Here is a 22,689-nt window from a genome sequence, read left to right as displayed (position 1 = left end):
AAATTCTGATTTTAATTCTACAGGCTCTCAAATTTTGCATCGTATTTATTTTCTTGTCAGTGGGAGTGTGATGATGGACAGTTTTAAATATGCTGTGTCTTCCTCTTTGTCTGTACAGACACTTTCAGCCTACGCAGAGTGTCATATGTGCTGCCTGCTCTGTGTGCTTACTTGAAGTAGCGTGGTTCCTGTTTGATGTTGTTCTCCTCGTTCCACCTCCTCCTGGTTCTCTGCAGGTCTTCAATTCGCTGCTTATCTGTGGATGCCATCTCCAAGTTCCCTTCTTCAAGATGCCTGTTCGAACACAATCAGATGGCCAAAAAAAGAACATAAACAAAAAGGCCATTACAAAACTCAATATTAAGCTTTGCAGACAAACATTAGACAAAAATTCAATGTAGCTGAGAATGTGATGCTGTACCTTTGATCTGGCCTGAATCTGGCATCGGTACGCGGCAAAACGTCCTTCAGCTCAGGGCAAAGCTCATTCAGCTCAATGGCGAACCTGGTGAAGCCATAGTACAGCTCATAGTCTGTAGGCATGGAGCCTGGCAAGGACAGAACAACATGGAGAATCAGTCTTAACATCTGAAATTGCACACCTGAGGTAAAATCCAGCTGTCAGTGTGTGTGTGAGGAAGTGACGCTCACCTGGCCTCCAGATACATTTAGCAGAGGGTGGGACACCACAGTAAAGGCCCTCGTGCCATTTTCCAAAAAGTCTGTGAATCACTTTCCCCTCCTGATCCATTACAAATCCCTGAACCTCATTCACATTAGAACTCCAGTAGTTTCCCTGAAAGACAAACACTGCACGTTTAGCACAATATATATTCAAAGAAGGAAATGATACTTAAAATGATGACTGGGTTTACACTTTGATAACAGCTGTCCACAGGTCTTAGAGACTCTTAAAAAGCATTTAAATCAATTCCCTATAGAACAAAAAGGCTCAGACTTTGCAGTCTTGAATATTTTCTTTTATTGTCTGCGACAGACAATTATTTTGTTGTAGTGGGCTGGTGGGAGACACTATACTTTTACAAAGTAAACATCAGAGAGGCTAAACAGGGGAGGTCCTTTTTCATGGAGTTAAACTGATTCATGTTTCTGTATTTCTATTCATTATTGATATGTGCAGCTGGTAGTACTGATATAAACATCAATGCCTTGCAGAAAGCCTGTGGTGAGTGATGGGGCCTCTCTTTTACCTTGATGAAGGTCAGTTTGCAGAGGCAGGCGCTGCTCTTTGTGTTTCTGATGGTGATCTCCCCGTAGTGTTCAATCCACCGTCGTCCACTGAGGATGTTGTGCACACAGGTGGTGACTTTGTTCCATTCATACTGATCTCCAAACCTAGAGAGACACATTCACAGCTCCTGAACAACATTATACTCAGTTTGCATTCATTTTAGTTTAGCTTGGCTTTTTTTGATAGGACACATAATGATGGGAAACTATTTTTATCAAGTAACTGGCCTCATAACATGATTTTGTGCAGTAAAAATAGCAAGGCTGGCCTCCTCAAACCTCCCATTCAAAGATATTAATTATGGGATGCATCTCCTTGGATTCCTCTGCACCTAATGAGCCCATGGATGGGTTAGATGTTTGTCTCTTAGAAGCTGTAACAGCACCAGTAACACTGGAGGTTTTCATCTCTGCTAAGCTGTGTGTCTGCGCCAACTGCAAACAGCTGTTGGTGGCCGATTCAGATATATCAGAGAAAAAATTGCTCCTCAGTTGTTATTGTAATTATTTTCATTATATATGTTTATATTTTGTGTGTTTCCCTGTGTAAAGTGTCTGTGCGTACAATGAAAAGTGTTATATAAATGACATTTATTGTTATTTTCATTCATTATATTCTGGATGTTGATGAAAACAGATAAAGCATCAACATGAAAGTAGCATCAGGACCGCTGCTGGGATGAAAGTCTGCAGCTTTAGATCTAGCCAATGTACAAGCCATCTGGACCATAGTTACCTGGGAATCATGAGATTCACAGTCCCGACTGGTAAAACCTCCATCGATTTCCCCCAGAATTTGTTTTTCCATCTCATATCTGAAAAAACAGAACAAAAACAAAAACACAAAAACATCACAACCTAACTTTTTTTTCCCATTTCTTTTCAAACTATGACCAAACAAAATAATCCCGTCTGTTTCTTCTATCTGAGTCATGTAAAAAGCCACAGCTCCCACTAATTAGACAGGTAACCTACCTTGCCAGAAGGTGAAGTTCTTAGACTCACAGTGACAGGCGGAGACTGGAGGGTGGTGGCTCACCTTTGAGATGAGATCAAACAAAAACAGTGTTACAGCTGCTGTTGTGATTACACATGTAGGCCAGTTATTAAGAAATCTTCAAGATGCTGCTGAAGATTTTCACATTCTGCAGTTAAAATATGAAGATTTTCTTTGTTTTTGATAATTTGTGATACTAAACAGAACTATATTAAGTTATCTAAAAAAATCTTTGCAATGTGAAGAAGAGCTGCACAAATGCAATGCAAGTGTTTTGGTGTGTTGAGCTGATTCTATCCATTTTACTTAGCTGTAATCACAGAACAGAAGTGTCTACCTACCTGTTCTGAGAAAAAACAGAAGCCCTTGTCTTCTCGAATACATTCATACGTCTCTCCGAGTAGCGGGTTGAATGGCTTGCTTCCTGCTCTGTAGTAAGTGGATGAGTAGCCTGAGATGGCAAAAGCAGCGACGAGAACCTATATTTGACGAGAGTCAAAACAACTTAGTGCAACATTAACAAACCGAAATCATCCAGATCATACGAACAGGCTTCATTAGAAGTGAGGCTGACATTAGTATGCACCCAACACCATCCACAGCACAAAGAGCAGGAGGAACCAGAGAGTATTCATCCTGGCAAGGTCACCCCTTATATTTAAAATTACATTTAAGAAATACCACTTAAAGTCAAGTTATACAACAAAAACATGCAACAGCATCTACTAGCTTTTTGAACAGTATTGAAGAGTCACCACATGCGTCACGCTCGACTCCTAACACTCGATTTGCCACAGTGATGTCTTTACCATGCGTTCAAAGGGATCCTCTGTCTCTGCAGCCTTGTCCAGCAGCTCGCTGTACTCCAGCTCTTCACACATGCGCTGCAGGGTGTTCAGGGGCTCATTGAGCTCCACGGGCATGGACACTTTGGACAGGTCCTTGCCGATGTTGTTCCTCAGGATGTTCCAGAGGTTGATGTTGCTGGTGTCGGGACACGGCGCTGGTAGGCACGTGCGTCGCCCGTTACGAAAGGCACAACCAGCGAAGTCGCCGTTGGCCACTGGGAAAACAGTTCAACATTGCTTGTGAACGTTCCAGGTTACAGGTCAACTAATACAGGACAATAAAATGGGCAACATTTAGATAACAACAGGAAAGCTGCAATAATGAGTATATATAATATATATGTAGATATTTTAATATCTGTTAATATAATTAATATATAACCATATATATAATATATATAATAATATAATTTAATATCTGCATCTGTTAATGGTAACTTTTAAAGCAACATTTACTTGTGTGTGTTCATGGAAGAAATTCTGAGGTTTTCTTTCATCTCATGTGATAAAAGTCTATATGTCCAGCTGTTGATGTCAATGGATAAAAAGTCATCTCCCTGGAACTTGGTTTTGGCTTTTTTCTTACAGTTTTCTGGCTTTTGTAGGCAAATGATTTATCAGTTCATTGTTTTCCACAAACCAGACAGAAAATACGTGGTGGTCAGTGTTAATGATATTGTGGCAGGGTGCCACTAGTAAGTAAATGTACAGAAAGCAATGCAGTTCATTGAGAAAAAGCTAAATTCAGTATTATTAGAAAATAAGTTGTTGCATTTAATATTAGATAATTCAAGAAAAATCTGGGTGAGCTCACTGTGAAAAACATTTTAGAATTGAGTTTGAAACTGTCAGCCTATCACTGTCACTCCAGAGCATCAAGATAAAAAGGCTCTGTCTCTATTAGCTTAGTGCATCGCAGCTTTGGGAACAGAGACGATGTATCTGCCAGAGGAATTCAAGCAGAATCATACCAGCTTGAATGGGACCAAACTACCACAAGTTGACCTATGAGCTCGGCCACAGGAATGCAGTGATAGGATTTAAAATCAGTCACTAACTCACTGATGCAATTTTCAACTTTTTTCAGATATTATCTATCTGCGTGGTATGTGACAAAGATGGAGGGAGATCTCATCCCTCCTCACACAGAGTGCTTTCATAAAGCCTTAAGAAGCCCTTGGAATGGAGCAACACTGCAAAGTCAACTGCCTCAGCCACACAGATAAATGAGCCCACCACTGCCAGAGTGTGTGTCTGTGTGCGAGAAGCACAGTCTATCCAATGAGCATGCTCCTCTTCTTTAATAATTTTTTCCCATTTCTAAAAGAGAACTAAAAATGCTTGGTGTGGACTCATTAGGATACAGAGTTGGACCTACTTTGTCTGGAGATGTTGTCGGTCACGCTGGCATTGTCCTCTGAAATATTATCGCTCACATCACTGACGTATGACTCATCGTCTGAGCCCTGAGTGGGAAACAGGTACAGAGCAAAGTGAGTCAGTGCTGCTGAGTACAACAAACTGATCAGAACAGTAAGTAGCCTTAGCTTCACATGCACAGTCATTGCAGTTCGCCAGTGGCTAACAAACTGCTGCTATCGTGGCCTATCTGTCCTACTGCAGCAATCACGAGCCGAGACACTGCAGCATTTTCATACTGTATATATTGTAAACACAACGGGGCCACTGACACCGAAAAAGAGGACCATATTGTGGCCACTTGCTGTAATTGCCTCTACTACTGTTGCCTGCTGCTGGTGGAGGTCTGGCCAACAGTGTAACATAGATCTGAATGTGTCTGCTGTTGGAGCTAAAGGATGAGGTAGGGGGTTGATGAATTTCTTCTGTGAACAATTCCTCAATATGGTTCAATGCATGCCTGGGGAGTGAAAAAAGGCTCAATGGATCCTAAGAGACCATGCATGTTTGGAGTGGAGTATTGACAGGAGGAAGAAGGGAAAGGTGATTGTTTCGAAGGATGGACCAAATTACCATTTTAACAAAGCTAAGGGTTGCAAGTAAAAAAAAATAAATAATAAAAATAAAAAAAATAAAATAAACAGCGAAATGGAGTGTTATTATTTTGAGACGCAACTGAGGGATTAAGGCTTATCGCAGATTAAAAAAATCCTACGTGCCTAAGTTTGTTTGACTTTCTGATATATACTATCTCTGCTTTTCACGCTGCCCCCATTACTTGCCGACTCACTCTCACTCTACATCCCAACATCCAGTGATGTTTCATCTAGCTTCCAAGCAGCATGTGTAGTTTAACCCTCCAAGCCTCTTGATCAACTGCCCTCTGCCCTACCTCATTCTCTGACGAGCTGGCTGACAGAAGCACTTCCTGGGCATCAAAGAACTCAGAGACAGATTCAGACATGGACAGTCGGCTTTCATTAGAGGCCTGCTGAGTCAGAGGGATCCCCATCTGTTCCCCGGCCTGCAGGCAAACACATGCAAACACACGAGATGTTCACTGTTCTTTGCCCTGATGACAGTTTTAAGAACCAACACAAGTCTGAACAAACACAAACACCATCAGAAGACAACATGGAGTTCATCTTGCAGCATGTGCATCCTTGCTGGAGGGCAGCCTCCCGTCCATTACTAATGAATCATTTTTTACATTAACCTTGGTGTAACTTTCTGCATAGAATAATGATTTATTAAGCAGTGTGTACTGTATAGACCATCAACCTATAAGGACAGGAATCGATAATGCAATTTACAAATGCAGGAAGCAAATACTATGACTACCTGGCTGGCCTCGGAAGCCCTGGTGTTTCAGCAATATAGGGATTAAAAATGGCTTTATGAAGGGAGCTCACCTCATCAGGCGTGGAGATGATATTCAGGCTTACAACTTGTTCTGTCAAGACAGACTCAGAGTGGATGCGACTGAGCCGGGTTCGAAGCTCTGCATTTTGGGACAAGGCCTGGACGACAGAAAATGTGGATTACTCCAAATTGCATGTGAAATTATATGCCGATATCTAATTGTAGCCCTAAACTGTACACAGAAAAACCCTGGTGCAAACGTTTGTCTGCCCAGTTTCTATTAAACACATTGGAGTATTTAGCAGCTAAAGAGACAGATATTTCCCTCAGGAGCTGGTAGAGACCAAAAGCAGAGCTAATATTCATCAGGTGGCCAGAAATGCAACTCCTCCAAAACATGGAAGTTGTCTAATAACTAGTTGGTCTCAACACCCTTAAAGTGAGATAACAAAGTTGTCTTCACAGCTTCGTTCCACTAACCCAGGAAGCCAAGGGCATAAATATGTGAAATAAAACATAAGAAAATTCAAACACAAATTCCATCAGCAACTCCCTACAGGGATTTAAGCCGTTGACATCAGCAGCTGCAGCCATGACTCCCGACCACAAAGTTCCCAAAGAGCTTTGCGATGAAAACCTAACCCAAAGTCTGTGACAACACTGTCACATCCAATTAAGCCCAAAGCAGAGATAAAGCCGAAGAAACATTTCACAGAATTTATGATGTCAACTGTTAACAGAGGAACAGTCCAATTAAATCACTATGGGAGAGAGACAGCCGGTTAATGAACCACAGCGCATATTTCTCTCCCTCGTCAATTAATACAGGAAAAGATTATTGGACTTTCAAAACTAACTTTATTTTGCTCTAATTTCTACTCGTTTTTGTTGTTTGTTTTTTTTTTTTTTTACCTGGCAGCCTATTATAAAAACAATAATGATCATTTCTAACAACAACATGGACAAGAGTTTAAAGACAACAACAACTGCAACAATACGTTAAAACAGCAGCTCTCTTAGCAATTAAAAGTGTAACGCAATTTAATATTGTGTAGATATCATGGTTGATGGATTAAGGTAGCTCATTACCTGTGACAGAGACTTCCTGAGGGAGTTAATCTGGGTTGACTGGTCTGACTGTTCCTGGTCCGACAGAATCTGTTTGATCCTTTCTTTCTCTATGGCCACAGTGTTGAAAGCCGACTTCAATAGGGAGTGGACTGTAAAACGACAAAATAAATAAATTAATTAATTAATTAATTAACATCCATTGCATCCTTCCACAACAAAACAGCTTCCTTGTCACATTCCCACAATGACAACAATTAATTTTAAAACATTGTGTGAAACTTTTGGACCTTTCATGTAGATTTAACAGACTTAAAAAAGGTTTGATGCATCTTGAAAAGTGATGTGCGTGTAATCACAAATACAGCTAGAGTGCATTCAGAAAGTCTTCAGATCATTCAGTTTTTTCACATTGTTATGTTTCAATTATATGGTAAAAAATATAAATCTCTTTGAGATGTTTCTACACCGTAATTAGAGTCCACCTGCGTTACATTCTATTCATAGCAAAAACGTCATAGGAAGAATGGATACCTGTTGATACTGTATATATAAAGTCTCAGCTGCCAATATATATGAGAGAAAAAGACTATGAACTACAGCTTATTGAGTCCCTGGACTAAAAGAACCAGGATTCTTCATCGAGCTGGCTCGCAAGCCAGTTTGGCCAAAGTGAACAATCAGGGTATTTGCCTTTTGTAAGAGAAGTGATCAAGAACCAGATGATCACTAAGGCTGAACTCCAGAGAATCTTTTTGGAGAACAGAAACTCCCAGATGGAAGCAGTGACCTGGGCTTTGTGTCAGATTGACTCAAAAGATTACCCAAAAAAGCACCTAAAAGAAGGAGTCAAACAAGATCCTCTGATCTGACAAAACCAAGATTTAACTGTTTGGCCTCAGCTTTAATGCTGACTTGATGGATTCAGACTTGATGCCCTGATCCTAGCAATTACCTGAGAGTGCAGCATTATCACCCCCCTGCTCCCAGCACTACAATAAGAAAAATAAGATCCAGTCTGCTGTAGACCAGTTTAATGCTTTAAGATTTACATACAAAATGAGACATCGGGACATGTCCTACTCAATAATGCCTGGTTAAGCTGCAGGTGTGAATACTGCCTACCTACCTTTCTGGGCAATAGTGCAGAATTCCTCCTGAAGTTTAATGTAGTCGCTGGCACTATCTACGCTATCTGTCAGCCGAGACACAGGGGGCTGAAAGTCCACTAGCTCGGCACACAGGTTGGGATTGGATGAGTGGAGGCGGACAGGGGACATGCTGGTAGACAGGGGGACCTGGAGAGAGATAGAGACCCCAGAAGACCACTGTCAATCAATCGTGGGGCGCACAAACGCTGAGGTATTGTGTGTCTGACAGCCAGAACAAACCACTGACCTAATAGCTTGTCTATTTGTCTTTGATTTGCTTGCTGTTGTTACAGAACTTTATATGGTAGACTACTAATGAGGCTTTATTTAATCACTAATCTCCTCATTAAAAAGTGTTTTAAAAATCCCTTTTAGTGGGGGATTTAGTTCAGAGAAGAGTGGATGAAGGCACATTTATTCTTTTCAGAAAGCACGGATTAATGTATTTAGCAAAATAAGGGTGAATTAGCAATGATGGAGAAATCATTACTCAAGCCATGACATGCCACACTAATATGTGGTAGCTGTGGTGCAGGCTGATTAAACAGCAAAAAAAAAGAACAAAAACACAAAGTGGACAGAAGAAAGGAAAACTGTTTTTCTCAGCTGTACCTGTGTAACCCCATCTTAAAAAAGGGTTCAGAGAGCAGCAGGGTAAAAATTTTCATTTAATGCAATTTGGTTGTTAACTAGCTGGCTGAGCAGCTTTGTCCTCACATTCTTCAGATATCATATATATTGAACCTAAAACTAACTCTAAACAGAGAGCAGCTGCAAATTTTCAAATCTGATGAGCATAATGGAAAATGAAGATGCCACTATTTGTAAAAATCGAATTTCTATTATCTGATACTAATTTTATTAAAATTTAAATCCTGTCTGTGCTTGTTTGTGTTTGAAACAGAATAGAAATCTGGTACCTGAAGCTGGAATTTAGCATCTTTGCCGACACTTTTTGTTCTCCATCTTCTGTTCAAGCGCTTTTCTTTCTTTGACAATTCTACACAATTGATCTTTGTGGTGCATGTGGATCAAAATATGCAAAGTAGGGTTAATAGGACAAACACGTTACAAAGAAAAGTAATGTTAGCACACAACAGAAATGAGAAAACATCCCCACAAATGAGTAGTAAACAAAATTTTGCAGTAAATGGAACATGTGAAGTGAAAAAAATGGGTGTCAGCCAAAAATGATTAGACAAAAAATGAAATCTTAGAAGTTCTGATCAGCTAGAGAGATGTTCAGTTTCTCTGACAGATTCCTGTAAGTTATGAAATGTAATGAATGCTGAAGTTTTAAATGACCACTCCTTTCTTAGCCTGATGCATCCACATCAACACACACAGTCAGTCTACAATGCCATGTAGGAAGAAACCTCTGAATAATACACTAAATAAAGTGCTTCTCCCTCTCAATGTTGTATCTGTGATTGTGTAATTCTGGACATGCATGTGCGTGTGTGCATGTGTGTATGTGTGTTTCTATTTTACCTGCATATCTGTAAAACTGGGCGCTGACTGCGTCCTTTGTAGAATCTCCAGACTCTGCAATAACCGGCTCAGCTCAGTTAAGTTGGATTGACATCGTGCAAGCTCTGAAAATAAAATTCACACCCACGTGTGCACACAGACACATTCAGTGTGACCTTTTATGAACTTGTCATCAATCCTTTGCTCGAGGGTTTCGAAGGACTTATTCTAAGGCCGGAGTTTTGATGTAAACCACCCCTTTGTAAAGTCTGATTTATTGCCAGCATAAGGAGGGAAATAGCACTTACCCTCTGCACACTTGTCCATTTCCTCAGATTCCTGCAACCAAGCAACCACCTTGCTTTGGCCGTTACTGTAGGAGGCAGGCAGGCTGCTGTTGCTGCTGTTGCTAGGGGCCGCTGACTGCCATGGCAGGTTGCTTGGTTTGGCCTGCTGCGGAGATAAATGGCCAGATAATAACCAAAGATTGTCCTGAGATTGGCAAATCAGAGTTCAGATCAGCCTTCGGGTCAGTCTGTCTTTTTAAGAGGGAACCATTTAAAAGGTGAAGTCCATTGAGCAAGTTTCTCCCATGTTGCAGGTGAGCTGTGTGATGTTTGTTTCTAAATCCTTTGGCAGTTTAACAGTAACTTGTAAGTGAAATGGATAAAGCACGAAGATTTGGTTCTAGATATTGTCATTTCAATAAAATTCAAGTTCTGTTATTGAAAAAAGATGAAGAAGCTAATACCAATATCAGAATAAATATAAAACTACTGTAATATCTTTCTCACAGTCCCAGACCATAAGTTGATATCTTCCATGCATTCTAAAATGAAAAAAAAAAAAAAGCAAATATTTGCCATTTTTGCTTGAAAATGCCTTAATCCAAACTGTTATAGTGCACACTGTAAATATCTTCATTTTAAGTCCTCCATGCAGCAGTTAATTTAGACTGTAGGACTCAAGTCCTTCATTCCAGCTTTCCATTTGGGAGAGCTCATCAAGCTGCAGCCAGCTGCTCTAAATCCAGATGCTACTGATCACCTCTAACGGCCTGTGTGATGCTCAGAGCATCACTCCCAGGAGAACATAAAGCACACCTGCTGTATCCTCACATTTACGCGCAACTCAGACACTTTGACAAAGACCAGGACTTCACACCAACAGTCTAGACAAACAATCCTTTCTTTCCAGGATGATCTGGGTATAATTAGCTAACCAGCCAGCTTTCCCTGCCATTAATCTGATAATTAGCCACATGATACTGCAGACACGAAAACAAAAACAAGCGTTTGAACTAAGTTTTATTTGATCTAAAAACAAGTATCAAGTACAAGGAAGGAAATACTACAATGTCATGGGTGAGAAGATATCAGTTGATGCCGGCAGACACTTTTGTCTGACCATAAATTCTGTCTGTCGTTACTATAAATATGAATCTTTGTAGTAATATTTTGGTACACTATCCTATTTGTATAAAAAAGAATCAGGTGAACTCTCATTCGTCATGATATAACCTTCCTTAATACGTAATGTGCTCTGCTTGACAAATAGAAAAAAATTACTTCAGCCTTCAAAAACAAACCCAGGAAAATTTCTTATTGGTCTGTTAAGAAAAGTTCATATCTGTTATGTATTATTGTAGTGTTTTAGAAAAGTACGTCTCTAACAGCAGAGAGCAATTTTCATGCAAGAATTATATTTTCAATTAAAGAATTTGAAACAGCTTATCAGTGCAGTATCAGGGACTTACCTTTGACTCATGTACCACACTTGCAGCAGGTTGGGGGGACTCCATAGCAGCTTGAGGAGGAAAAGCTCGCATGGTGGCATCCCGGGGAGATCGGACAATCTCATTCTGTCTGTAAAGCCGGTGATGACGCAATTTGGACACCCAGGCATCAAAGATTTCTTGGGATTTGACCTAAATGGCAAAACAACAGAGCTTAGAACTGCCTTATGCTGACCTCTGTGTTAAAATGATGCTACTGACTTCTCCCATCAGCGTTACCTTCAGGTGATAGATATGCTCTTCTGTGTCCAGGTCGATGCGACGGGCCTTCTTTTTGATGGACATGACCGAGAGGCCGACATCAATGCTGCCATGCAGTTTGCCTTTCTGAATCTGTGGTGGACGTACATTTTTTTAGTTCCCCATTTAACACATTTAAAAATCGCTAATATTTACAACAAACTTCCATAAAGTCTGAACACACAAACTAGGTAAAATGTATAGGTCTAAAGACCTCAAGCTTGGACAATACTTAAATTACTAATTAATCGATCTATGGAAAATGAATTGTAATCGATTGATAGAAAATTAAAATTTAAGTCAGTCGAATTGATGTCAGTGATCCACAGATCGCCACAATAAGCTATTCATATCACATAAAAAAGAATCATCAAGTTGTGACCTTGTACAAATTAAATATATAAAAAACACAAACAAAGAAATAAAGAACATTTCATGAGCACTGAAAGAATTCTTTTAGTACAGTAACAATATGCACTTTGAACCCTGTAATGATATCAATTATACACGATATCTAGATTTTTTTCCTCTGATAGAGCTCAACTGAGAGGACGGTGGGCGGGGGGTGTAAAAAAATTGGTGGTTTAAGTTAGTTGACATATTTTCATCAGTTTCCGAGGTTGAATAGAACAAATAATTAACTGAAATCAAGAAAACTATCGGATTAATCATCAATAAGAGCCTTATTGCAAACATGCTGACTGCACTGGCACTGATGATCACTTCTGTTTGTACTGAAAGTCTGAGGACTGAAACAATGTAAGTTCAATCAGTACACAAGACAAACTGTGCAGGATACCTGGGCTTCTTCACTGTCATCTTGTCATCATTCTTTTGTTTCCCTGCAGTGGCCTGGTGTGCTAAAACACCCTGAACAGCATGATCCATGTTGCAGAAGTTTCTGCTGACTCACTGCTAAGCCAAACTGATGTCAAGCTGGCCTGCCTGGTTTGTGCCTTTGGGTTATAGTCAGGGTTACTTACATCAATGGGGGACTTTGAGTACTTCAGGATACCATTGTCCAGAACAAAAAAACGCTGCAGAGAAAATAGGCACAAAAATAATCTGTTAGTTTAATGACATTAAATTCAGATCACATTCAAGATACTGCAGATAGAATACAAAGTCAATTTGTTGACACAGTTCTCCACAATTTATTGTTGGCTGAAAGATATTCAAGTTGTGTGGTGTGGTGTTTTTAGTTCAAATATATAAACATCAGGGTCTGCTTTCCACTAAGGTTCATGTGTTTTGAGGAAACAGTAGTGAAGCTGATGCAGATGGGGGTGACTTAAAATGACATTTCCATGAAGCTTGCGGAAGTGGCCAGGGTGAGAGGTGGAGTGGCTTCCTTCAAGCAAAACCACTCTTCTAGACTGCGAACTGGATGTCTGAAATAGTTTTTTTCTTCCAGTACCAAAAGCTTTCTGTTTCTCAGGTTGCTGGTGGACTTTACCTTATGCCAGCCTTTCAGAGGCCATTTCCGTTTCTTCAACATAAAACCCTCGTGTTTATCGGGCCTCTGGACGTTGCTCTGACCAATTTTCAGCCCTTCAATGATTTCCCAACTGTCGGCTTCCTAAAATAGAACAGAAATACAGCAATGTGTGAGAACTAATCCAAACCCTCCTCTACAATAAAAGGAAAATAGTGTTACCTTTGGCTCAATAAAAAGAGGGACTCTACTGTCATGTCCACAGAGTGACAGACAGAGGTCAACAATGGGGATATAGCCAATACTTGTTTAGTTTTTTTTCCCTGTACTACACATTTAAAGAAATACGGCCCAATTCAAATTCCACCTGCTCTCTCAGCATTTCCACTCCATTACCTTTCTACTGACTATGCTCTTCCTGCTTCTAGTGGGTCTGTAAATCAAAGTGACGCCTCTGGAGTAGAGGGACAGCAGGGTCAGCCAGGGCCAGACAGGGACAGACAGGGACAAGTAAGGCATAACACCGTCATCCCAGTGAGAGGAAGGTGGGAGGGTCGGCAACAGGAATGATGGGGTTAGTCGCAAGTTGTACTGCCATTTCAGTCTAAATTCATTTGTTTTTTTTTACTGGCATGCTCACATTATTTGCCTGATCTCAGTTCACACTTTAGTGTAACAATTACCCCTGTTCAGGATTTATAAGCATATCATATTTAACAACTAAAACTCCTTCTGTGAACACATGTGAGTGGAGGCTGGTGAATAATCAGTACACCATGTAAACAGTTAAAATGCAAATAAGCTGTGAATGGTTTTCATTCACTTGAGACTTGCTTTTAGTTTTAGTAATTAATGCTTTGTTATAGTTAATAAATATAATAAACAAATTTAGTTCATAAGTGAAGAAAGAGACAAATACCTACAGCATGATTGACAAATGCCATGGATTATTATTAGTCAACAAATCAAGTGACTACTGTAATTTGTCTGTCAAGAGTAGACCCATATATAAATTATTATGTCCTACATGTCCCAGAATGCCTTCAATGTCTATAAAAAAAAAAAAACCCAAACAAAATTATCATCCTTTCTCACTACATCTGTAAGATATCATTTTAAAAGCCTTGAACGTTGCCTTTATGAATATGAGCATATGAGCATTTTTATAAAAAGGAGCATAGTCAATGTATTATGCTTGGAGAAGGTCAAAGTTTTGATTTGATATTTGAATCAGAAGAGGCTGAGCCTTTAAGGCAAAATTCACAATTTAACATGCACAAGCTACTTTGGAAAACCAGATAATAGCCTGTGTCTCTTCACAGCACATTTTTTTGTTGCCATCTTCAAGACAGCTCTTTGGTTGTGCTTAATGACACCCAACCTTGGCTTGCAGGACATTAACAAAAGGAGAAAACAGCTTGTGTAATCTAATGGCTAGGCAAACAGATCTGTGTATTAATGAGGTCGTGTTTCTCCACCAACAGCAACCCCCCCTTTTCAAGGCAATCATAGCAAAGTCATTGGTCTACTTATTTGACTGAACCCAAAAAACGTATTGGTTCAAAAACTAACCTCTATAATGATCAATGCAATACCGTGTTTCAGAACACAGCAGGCTGACACATGACTAGCACCCTCTCTAAGAGGCTGATGCAGGACATGAGAAACTCTCAATACAATCCAGACTTCCTGTGTGTTATCTCAAGCATTAAAAACAGGCTTTCAACTAACTCTAAATTGATAAATCAATACTGCACTGAATAAAGAATGGCTTGTGCTGCAAATATTGCAATTCAATGTACTTGCCCGGGTATCCTTTTAAGATCCTAATCTATTTCAAATCAGCTAATTCCCTATGAGGAACAGTTCACAAAACCACAAGTTCAACACTGAGGAAATACAAAAATGTATGTGGAAATTACTGCTACAGTCAGCGAGTATGCTTTTGTTATTTGACCCTGAAAACAGGGTGGAATTAAACCAATGTGATTTCCTGCACTCTGCCCACATTCATTGATCTTCCTGCAGAATAATTTAAAGCTGAAGGAGCTCGCCCCTCTTGGTAAGCTTAATTCTTTAATGAAGGATATTGTGGCAGACTAAGTGAAGAGACGCCTGATTTTCTGTTTCAAGATTCAAAAAGATTTGTTTCATGTGTCTGTTTGTTTGATGTGGATATTTGTGCTGAATTATTTTATTTCATCTTCTCTTCACCAGGTCTTACTGAACAGTGAAAAGACTGAAAATCCTGACCATCAACTAAATCAATCAAACACTCTATCTACGTCAGTTTCATAAGGCCAAGTCTCCAGGGATCTATCACCTGCAGTGACACTCAGTAGTGTAGCACAACAGATCTTTTAATGCTGCAATGAATCAAAGTGTTACAGTTAAGGTCTTCCTGAGCAGTAGAGAGGACAAACACTCCTCGGGGATACCTTAGGCTAAATCAGTGCTATAAATATCACTACAACAGCCCACTTCTGATGACAACTTTCTCCCACACTTCCAGATTCTCCCATAGACACTGACAGTCTGCTGGGGCCTGTTGAAAATGCTGCATTGTATAGCCACCACATTAGAACTAAGATGTCCTCTATTTTTCATTTTTGTCTATTTGTTTCCTCCTCTGTGTATTCAAGCACTAATAAAAAACAATAATGTAATAAAAGAGAGAGAAAACAATGAAATAGACAATCTTTTTTCATTTTCATGGGAGATTTTAATATAAAGGACTTTAATATAAATAATCACTGGTTATATTAAAACTAAATAAATATATGTAGGCTTTAAAATCTTTATTAATCTATTGAAAAATTTTCAATCAAAGTTAGAGAGGAAATGTTCAGTTTGTAATCAGATTATCTTATCTAACAATTCTTATATTGAAAGTTAGCTAACTCCTCTTAGCATAACAAGCTAATTTTCTTAGTAAGTAATGAGCTGATTATCTTGTCCCAGAAAAAACTAAACAAAACACCAGGTCAGTTTGTCGTTACCACAAAACAAATATTTTGTATTAGAAAACAAGTTCATTATTCCATCATCTTGAGAACTAACGATAGGTTCAACAATCAAGAAAATAATCAGCAGATTAACCAATGGTGAAAATAATTATTACCCTACCCTATAACCCTAACCCTAACCAAGAGACTCAATGGTCTACAGTCCCCATCTCCTAACTTCATGATACAGAAATATGATGATTCTCTCTCAATAGTTCTGTAAACAGAAACTGCTGGGAGTAATTGTTGAACAAGAGATTCATAGATCTGACCATAATATAAGTCATAGACTACCAATGTAATGATGTGTGCTATAGTAGCAGTACTCTAATTCAAAAACTGTATGACTACATAACTACATGTTGTCCAGCACACACTTCAGAATGCAGCACAGAGTATGCTATCTCCTGCTAAACCTACAATTCAGGAAAATATTCTGCAAGATTGTCAAACTGTAGTCGCTGACAGAAAAGCAATTGGATGCTCCCTCATCATCTTCTGCATTGACCACTGAGCAATGATAGTTCAGCCCCTAATCACCACAGTGGAACTGTTGTGAGGATGGATTTCACGGCAGTCTCTGTGAGGCTCAGTCCCAAAGCTTACAGTAGAGTAGGAAAGTGAGCTGACACGTGGATGAGAGACTGTGTGTAAGCACGGCCTAAAACCTGGTGTTAACACTGCAGATTCAGTGCAGTCCACATTTGAGACCTGCTGGTTTGTAGTTTAGTGTGTATAACTCATTCAGTAAAAAGATGAATTCACTGTCCATTTAAATGGTATTTTTTTACATATTTCATAAGACTATATTTTACAGTCATACTTATTTCTCCAAGACTGGATACTTACTTTGATGAGACCAGTAATATCATCTGTTTTTTAATTTTGGACCAATAATAAACATCATTTGGATCTCATTCTGACTTTGACTGCAGCATATCTGATTCCATCTCTCATATCTCAACAAAAAACTTTGGATATTTGCAGCAACATCTTTAAGTATTGTTTAACACTTCGGTGCATAAACTTTAAATGGTTGTGTGTGTTAATGTCTGTGCTTACTTCAGGTGGTGTCTCTATTTGCTCTCATAAGGGTCCCCAGAGTGAATAGGACTTGTCAGCAGAGCAGAAAGTGACGTGTATTGATTTGAAAGTGGGGGCTGATCTCATTAAGGCCTTTCCCCAACAAAATGCCACACTCTCATTTTTTCCTCAAAAAAAAAAAAACAAGGTTCAGCCAATTCTTCCTGAGGTCTTCTGTCAATGTCTACTGTGCTTCCTTATACCGTCCCTTGGGATGATGTACTCTACTGTACATCTGCAACATAATATCATCGAAAAGCCCCTGCACAAAACACACTAAGCAGACGGTGACAGGGCATTATGCTGTCATAAATGTTAATCCACAGCGAAGATGCATGCATAACTTTGCATAAAATCAATAAATTTCAAATGATGTCTGCTTCAGACTTCACAAGTCATCAGCCATATTTAAAAAAGAAGTTAAAATAGTCGCAACATTACAACTTTATAAGTAGTTGATGATCTTCATCAACAAAGTTGTCAGGAAAATTATGAATTGAAGCTAGAAAAGGTTCATGGCAATGGGTCAGACAACAGGATGGTGATATACAATCACAAGCTCTACAGTAATTTAAAGGACTATGTGGTGAGATTTATTTGACAAAGATTTCTAATATGTGATCCAATAAAATCTGTGGAACTGTATCTTGAGGTCTTCAACAAGCACGTGTGTAGAGTTCTTTGAGATTAACTCTGCTTTAAGTTTATAAAGCATCAGGGATATGAAATTCTGAACCCTTACACCTCTGACGGCTTTGTTGTCAGAGGTAAAGTGGATGACATTAGAGAAGAAGACAAGAACAATGAATAGAAGGGTTGTAACGGTTAACTCTCTGCCTCATTAAAGAGAGGCCCCTCCACTTTGCTTTTCAAACAAGCCCCGTTTCTGCTGTAAGAGCCATCTCCTGCAAATACAAACTGGGCTCCTGCACAGCATACCGGAGTGCTCAACATGTTCAGTGGAGCACCACTGAACTCTCCTCCTGTCCCTCATAAAACATTCATAACCCACTGCTGACGGAAAAGCAGTGATGTCAGAGATTCCAGTTTCAGTGTCCTGTTCCTGCACAACCACAGTGACACAGCAGCTCAGTGAAGAAAGGAGGACCGGGGGGCTCGTACAAATTTAAAAAAACTTGTGTTGTAATCTGTGAAAATTACCTGTCGGCTGTCACGCTGGGAGGAAGAAGAGGAGGAAGCACTCTTATGAACAGGTGTGGAGGTCTTGACTGGCATGGCGCTCCTGTCCTCAGAGCTCATGGTGCGGCCGTGGGGGCCTCGCTGGTAGTGTTGGTGGTATGACATGTTGGGCACCAAACAGTTGGCTCTGCGTACCTCCCTCAGCACTGAACCCCGAAGAGCAGGAGCATCCCCTAACGGGTCCTCACACTCACTGCTTGCTTGTCATCTGCAAAACAAAGGTTAATAATCACATCAACTTTGTCCCCGTTATTTTTGTTGCCAACCCTGGGTCACACTGTCTTTGATCTAACACTTTGTCTAGTCTATTCCAGTTGAAAATCAGCTTTTGAGCTTTTACTGGTCTTAAAAACAGTCCTCCAACCGTTTCTATACTTTCATAAAACTCACAGATGCTCCGTAGAGACACCCTGAGCTGGTTTTTGAAGTATGGGTTTTTAACATTCCCTTCATTACATGTGCATTACTGGATAAGCCTTTCATTATGTTTGTTATGAGAGTGTTGCCACTCAGGATTATCAAACACACTGCATTTAGCAGAGGTGTGCACCAAATTATCTCAAACACAAGCTGAGCCTTTTTAGAGGCTACAAGCAACAATTCTTTTTGATTATCAATCAGTCCTTTTATTATTTTTTAATTGGTAAACAAATTATCACCTAGTGAACAAAATTATTTGGTCAACAACCCTAAAAAAAGAGAAGCAAAGCCAATTGCAAATTTTCACAGCCCATAGTGAGATCTTAAAATGCTGTTTTCTTCTCTCCTCTGAACAATATTAAGAAAAACATGATGTCTCACTATCTGAGAGACTGAAACCTGAGACATTTTATTTGCCGATTATTCTTCTGTTGATCAAGAAAATTAATGAACTAATTGTTTCCTCAAGCCTCTAATGGTGTCCATTCACTTAATTCAATTCAACGATAAACAGTATATCTCTATAAATCAAGGCATTGAACTATGCTAACAATTACGAAATGTGACAGATCACCAAGTCGTTTTATGACTGTAGCGACTACTGGCAGTGCAGATATCACCCCACAGGACTGCATGAATCCTTAAACATCCACTTATCACTTATTTAATGAGGATAGAAAATCAATACCAGACACTAGAAATCTCAACTTGTTAGGTCACAAACCAGTTAAAACAAATTTAGACTAACCCTTAGTTTTAATATTAAACCTGAGTCAGTCTTGTCAAGTCAGTGGTTTGAATAAATGCACTTGATTTAAAATGTCTGGTTATCCTTGCCTTCAGAAAGCGATGGGAGTGTTTGTTCATTCATTAGTGATGACACTGTGTTATTCTGTTCTGACATCTATAGCACTACTTCCCATGCTGCTGTGTCATAATCTAAGCTCTCAGGAGGCCTCCGCACAGATAGAGCAAGCATTGATTGCAAGATTGTAGAAAACCAATAGATAAACAAACCCTTTCAATTTAGAAACTGAGATAATTGGTGAGATAACATGGGTGCAATTGGCCTTTTACAACGGCAAATGAAACAGCAATTCTGATCAGATAACTCAATGTTGATTGAGTAACTTTTGGGGACAAGATTCAGAATGTGATATATGTAGACACGCTGAGAGGTAGAGATTGTAGTAGAGTAGTTATAATGAAGACAATGTCAGAGAAATTCACTTTTCATTTTCTGGCTAAAACAGCCTGATAAGCACAGAAAACTGTATCATAAAATGCAGCCTTAAAACCAGAAAAATATCTGATTCCTAGAGCCATTCAAAAAAAAAAAAGCCCTGTTGCCTTCTGTTAACCTTGACCACAAAAAATACACCACCTGATGGCAAGAAAAGTAGTTTTTTCAGCATTTTTGTAGTAACTCTTTGATGACATATGATTATAAAAAACCAATGAAATTGCATCTATTGTAAGTTTGACAAGATGTTGAACAGGGCATGTCTGTTTTGTGTTCATGTCCGTGTGTAAACAGCTCTGGAGCTCCCTGCGGTTTTTGCTACAGGATGTGTCTGTTAGACTCTCCCATGTGTCAGGGAAACTCCCCCAGTCGACAAGGCAGCTCTGCACGCTTAAGCAGAATGTACTCTAACTTGAGATAGTGCAGTATACTCACACACTATCATCTATAATTCAGATCCTTTGACAACGTCATCATCCCTGCTCTGTCTTAAGCCAACCAAGATCTAAGCTACTGTAAGACAAGTTGCTAAGTCCATTCAGATAGTGTACGCCACTTAGCCTGCTTAATAGATTCACTCTCCTTGACCTAATAAGGAAGCGCGAATGGAGAGTGCTTTCAGTCCAAACTCGACTCTTTTAATCTTCTGTTAGTTTGTAGAATGTAAAGGTTAAAGTTGATGTTTGCTGTGCATTAGAGGTATAAAGAGCCAACCATAATGGAAATGATAGAATGGTGAAGTGAAAAGTTGAAACTAACTAAACTAACTTTTTCTATTCTATTTTCCCTTTTGAAATTAACTGGCTTTGTGTATTAAATGCTGTCACATTGTTGACCAAGTTAAGTATAATCAATACGATTACAATATCTGACTAAACTGACAATTTATTTATTGAAAGCCCTTGAGCCTTCATGTAGATAGTAACTGTTGTGAACAAAACAAAGGATTTGTAGTGTAAACCAACAGAAATAAATACTACCAGCTAAGACAACTTTGAGTTTACAAGCAAATGAAAGTGCCAGTTCCTTTAGGCGCTGTTTGTTTGATTCCTACTGAGACAGACAGCAATGTTGCTCCATAGGCAGCTAGTTACCATGTTGGGGAATGTCCATGCAGGACTTGATTAGTCATGAGCTTAAGCCTCTAAATCCAGTCACCACGATTATGGTCCTCTAAGCAGGAGGACAAGGCATGCCCTGCTACATGGATGCTACATGGCACAGTCAAGCAAACCACTATGGTGTCTTTACAAAACTGAGTGTGTTCATGTGCTGCTGTGTGTGTTTCGGTGTAAATAAAACATGCTTTCAGGAAAGCAAAGCCTGATTCAATTCTGTTATAATTAGTTGGTTTTAGGATCACACGCTCGTAACAAATTCAAAACTGTTCAAGCAGGAGGAGAAGACTGGGAGAGATGTGTTTTTGGCTGCTGCTACTGGCGATGTGAACATCCAAATCACAAACCAGAGAACTGATTATAATATCTATCTAATTTCATATATGAAGTGACATCCTTATAATGCCTCGAGTAGAAGTTAAATGCCAACAAAATTGAACAACTTGACCACATTCACTGCTACAATAAACCTTAGCTGTCTTGTCTTAGTGCAATTGCAATTTGATTGCAAACTGATGTGCAAATTGATTGCAATTGCAATTGGCAATCAAATTTATGATACCAGTGAGAGAGAAGACACAATTTTCATTTAATACACTATTTTGGCAAGTGGCTAGTTACTGTCTTTCAACCAGCTGGCATGAATTGGCTGATCCACAGTAAAACGTGATTACATCTTTGTTAAGAAATGAACTGCATTTCTTAAATAATGAAAACAACGGTGGAAGGTATGTGATAAAAGAATATTTGATAAGCACATTGCAAGAAATGCAATGTAACATACATACATGCAATACACTACAACTATAGGGACTGGTCTGTATAGGCCCACTGTATATTGTTGTGTTTTATTTCTCACACACACACACACACACACACACGGACACACATGTTAGTGAAAAAAGGAAGTGTAAAAGACTCTTCCACTTTACAGAAACTTCCTTTCTGCTAGATGTAGCCTCTTTGTTTGTGCTGATGTATTCAAAATTTGAGAAAATTCTTTCTCCTCCACTTCCATGAAGGGTGAAGATGGGCAAAGGACGACTTACACTTCCCTTTCTTGTGCATTTCCTTTAAATCAAAACAAAATTCTCGGTTCAATAACACATGAAAAGCAAGTTCTGCATGTTTTTACATGCTCCAGGAAAGGGACAGCAGACAGAAAAGGTTTTAGAATCAAGAGTAATAATGAAAGCTGTCAGAGAGAGGTCTTAGAGAGAAAATAATATGACCTCTGACCTGTGTAGCCATCACCTGATTATATAACAATTTTTTTTTTTTTTTTTTTTTGCACAATTTGAGATTCAAGGCCACACATTCATATAAGCGCCATTGAAGCAGACCCTGGAACCTTTTGAAATAGCAAATACAAAAAAAGATGATGCCTCTTGTTTTATTATCAGCATGTTTGCGCCATATATTCAACCTACAGATTGGCCATTATTATTATTATTATTATTATTATTATTATTATTATTATCATTATTATATCATTAAGGAAAATTTTTTGTCCTGTAAAAACACATTAAAGGTTTTTTGTTGTTCGGAAAATAGATCCAGAAAGCATTGTATGTAATCATGCTG

The 22,689-nt window shown here is 39.1% G+C and overlaps 1 protein-coding gene across 3 annotated transcripts in view; it reads right to left on the bottom strand.

The window, feature by feature from the left end:
• The window catches only part of osbpl6 (oxysterol binding protein-like 6), a 29,596-nt gene that overhangs the window by 4,093 nt on the left and 2,814 nt on the right, over window positions 1-22,689 (bottom strand). Inside the window, exons 2-22 of one of the 3 annotated variants that reach the window (XM_029530672.1) lie at window positions 18,286-18,532; window positions 13,058-13,180; window positions 12,585-12,638; window positions 11,581-11,694; window positions 11,323-11,493; window positions 9,875-10,019; window positions 9,588-9,691; window positions 9,017-9,109; window positions 8,075-8,243; window positions 6,967-7,097; window positions 5,928-6,035; window positions 5,408-5,539; window positions 4,475-4,562; window positions 3,058-3,311; window positions 2,590-2,727; window positions 2,227-2,290; window positions 1,988-2,066; window positions 1,212-1,356; window positions 652-796; window positions 422-548; window positions 172-294 (exon numbers count right to left, since the gene is read on the bottom strand). In XM_029530672.1, coding sequence (XP_029386532.1) covers window positions 172-294; window positions 422-548; window positions 652-796; window positions 1,212-1,356; window positions 1,988-2,066; window positions 2,227-2,290; window positions 2,590-2,727; window positions 3,058-3,311; window positions 4,475-4,562; window positions 5,408-5,539; window positions 5,928-6,035; window positions 6,967-7,097; window positions 8,075-8,243; window positions 9,017-9,109; window positions 9,588-9,691; window positions 9,875-10,019; window positions 11,323-11,493; window positions 11,581-11,694; window positions 12,585-12,638; window positions 13,058-13,180; window positions 18,286-18,429 — 2,651 coding nt within the window. In that variant the 5' untranslated portion in view covers window positions 18,430-18,532. The remainder of the gene's footprint in view (window positions 1-171; window positions 295-421; window positions 549-651; window positions 797-1,211; window positions 1,357-1,987; window positions 2,067-2,226; window positions 2,291-2,589; window positions 2,728-3,057; window positions 3,312-4,474; window positions 4,563-5,407; window positions 5,540-5,927; window positions 6,036-6,966; window positions 7,098-8,074; window positions 8,244-9,016; window positions 9,110-9,587; window positions 9,692-9,874; window positions 10,020-11,322; window positions 11,494-11,580; window positions 11,695-12,584; window positions 12,639-13,057; window positions 13,181-18,285; window positions 18,533-22,689) is intronic. The other 2 variants (XM_029530673.1, XM_029530674.1) reach the window with 2 other exon arrangements.

Source organism: Echeneis naucrates, chromosome 21 (assembly GCF_900963305.1).
Source record: "Echeneis naucrates chromosome 21, fEcheNa1.1, whole genome shotgun sequence".
NCBI lineage: Eukaryota > Metazoa > Chordata > Actinopteri > Carangiformes > Echeneidae > Echeneis > Echeneis naucrates.
Note: the sequence above shows the minus strand (reverse complement) of the source record. Positions and strands in the feature narration are given on the sequence as shown.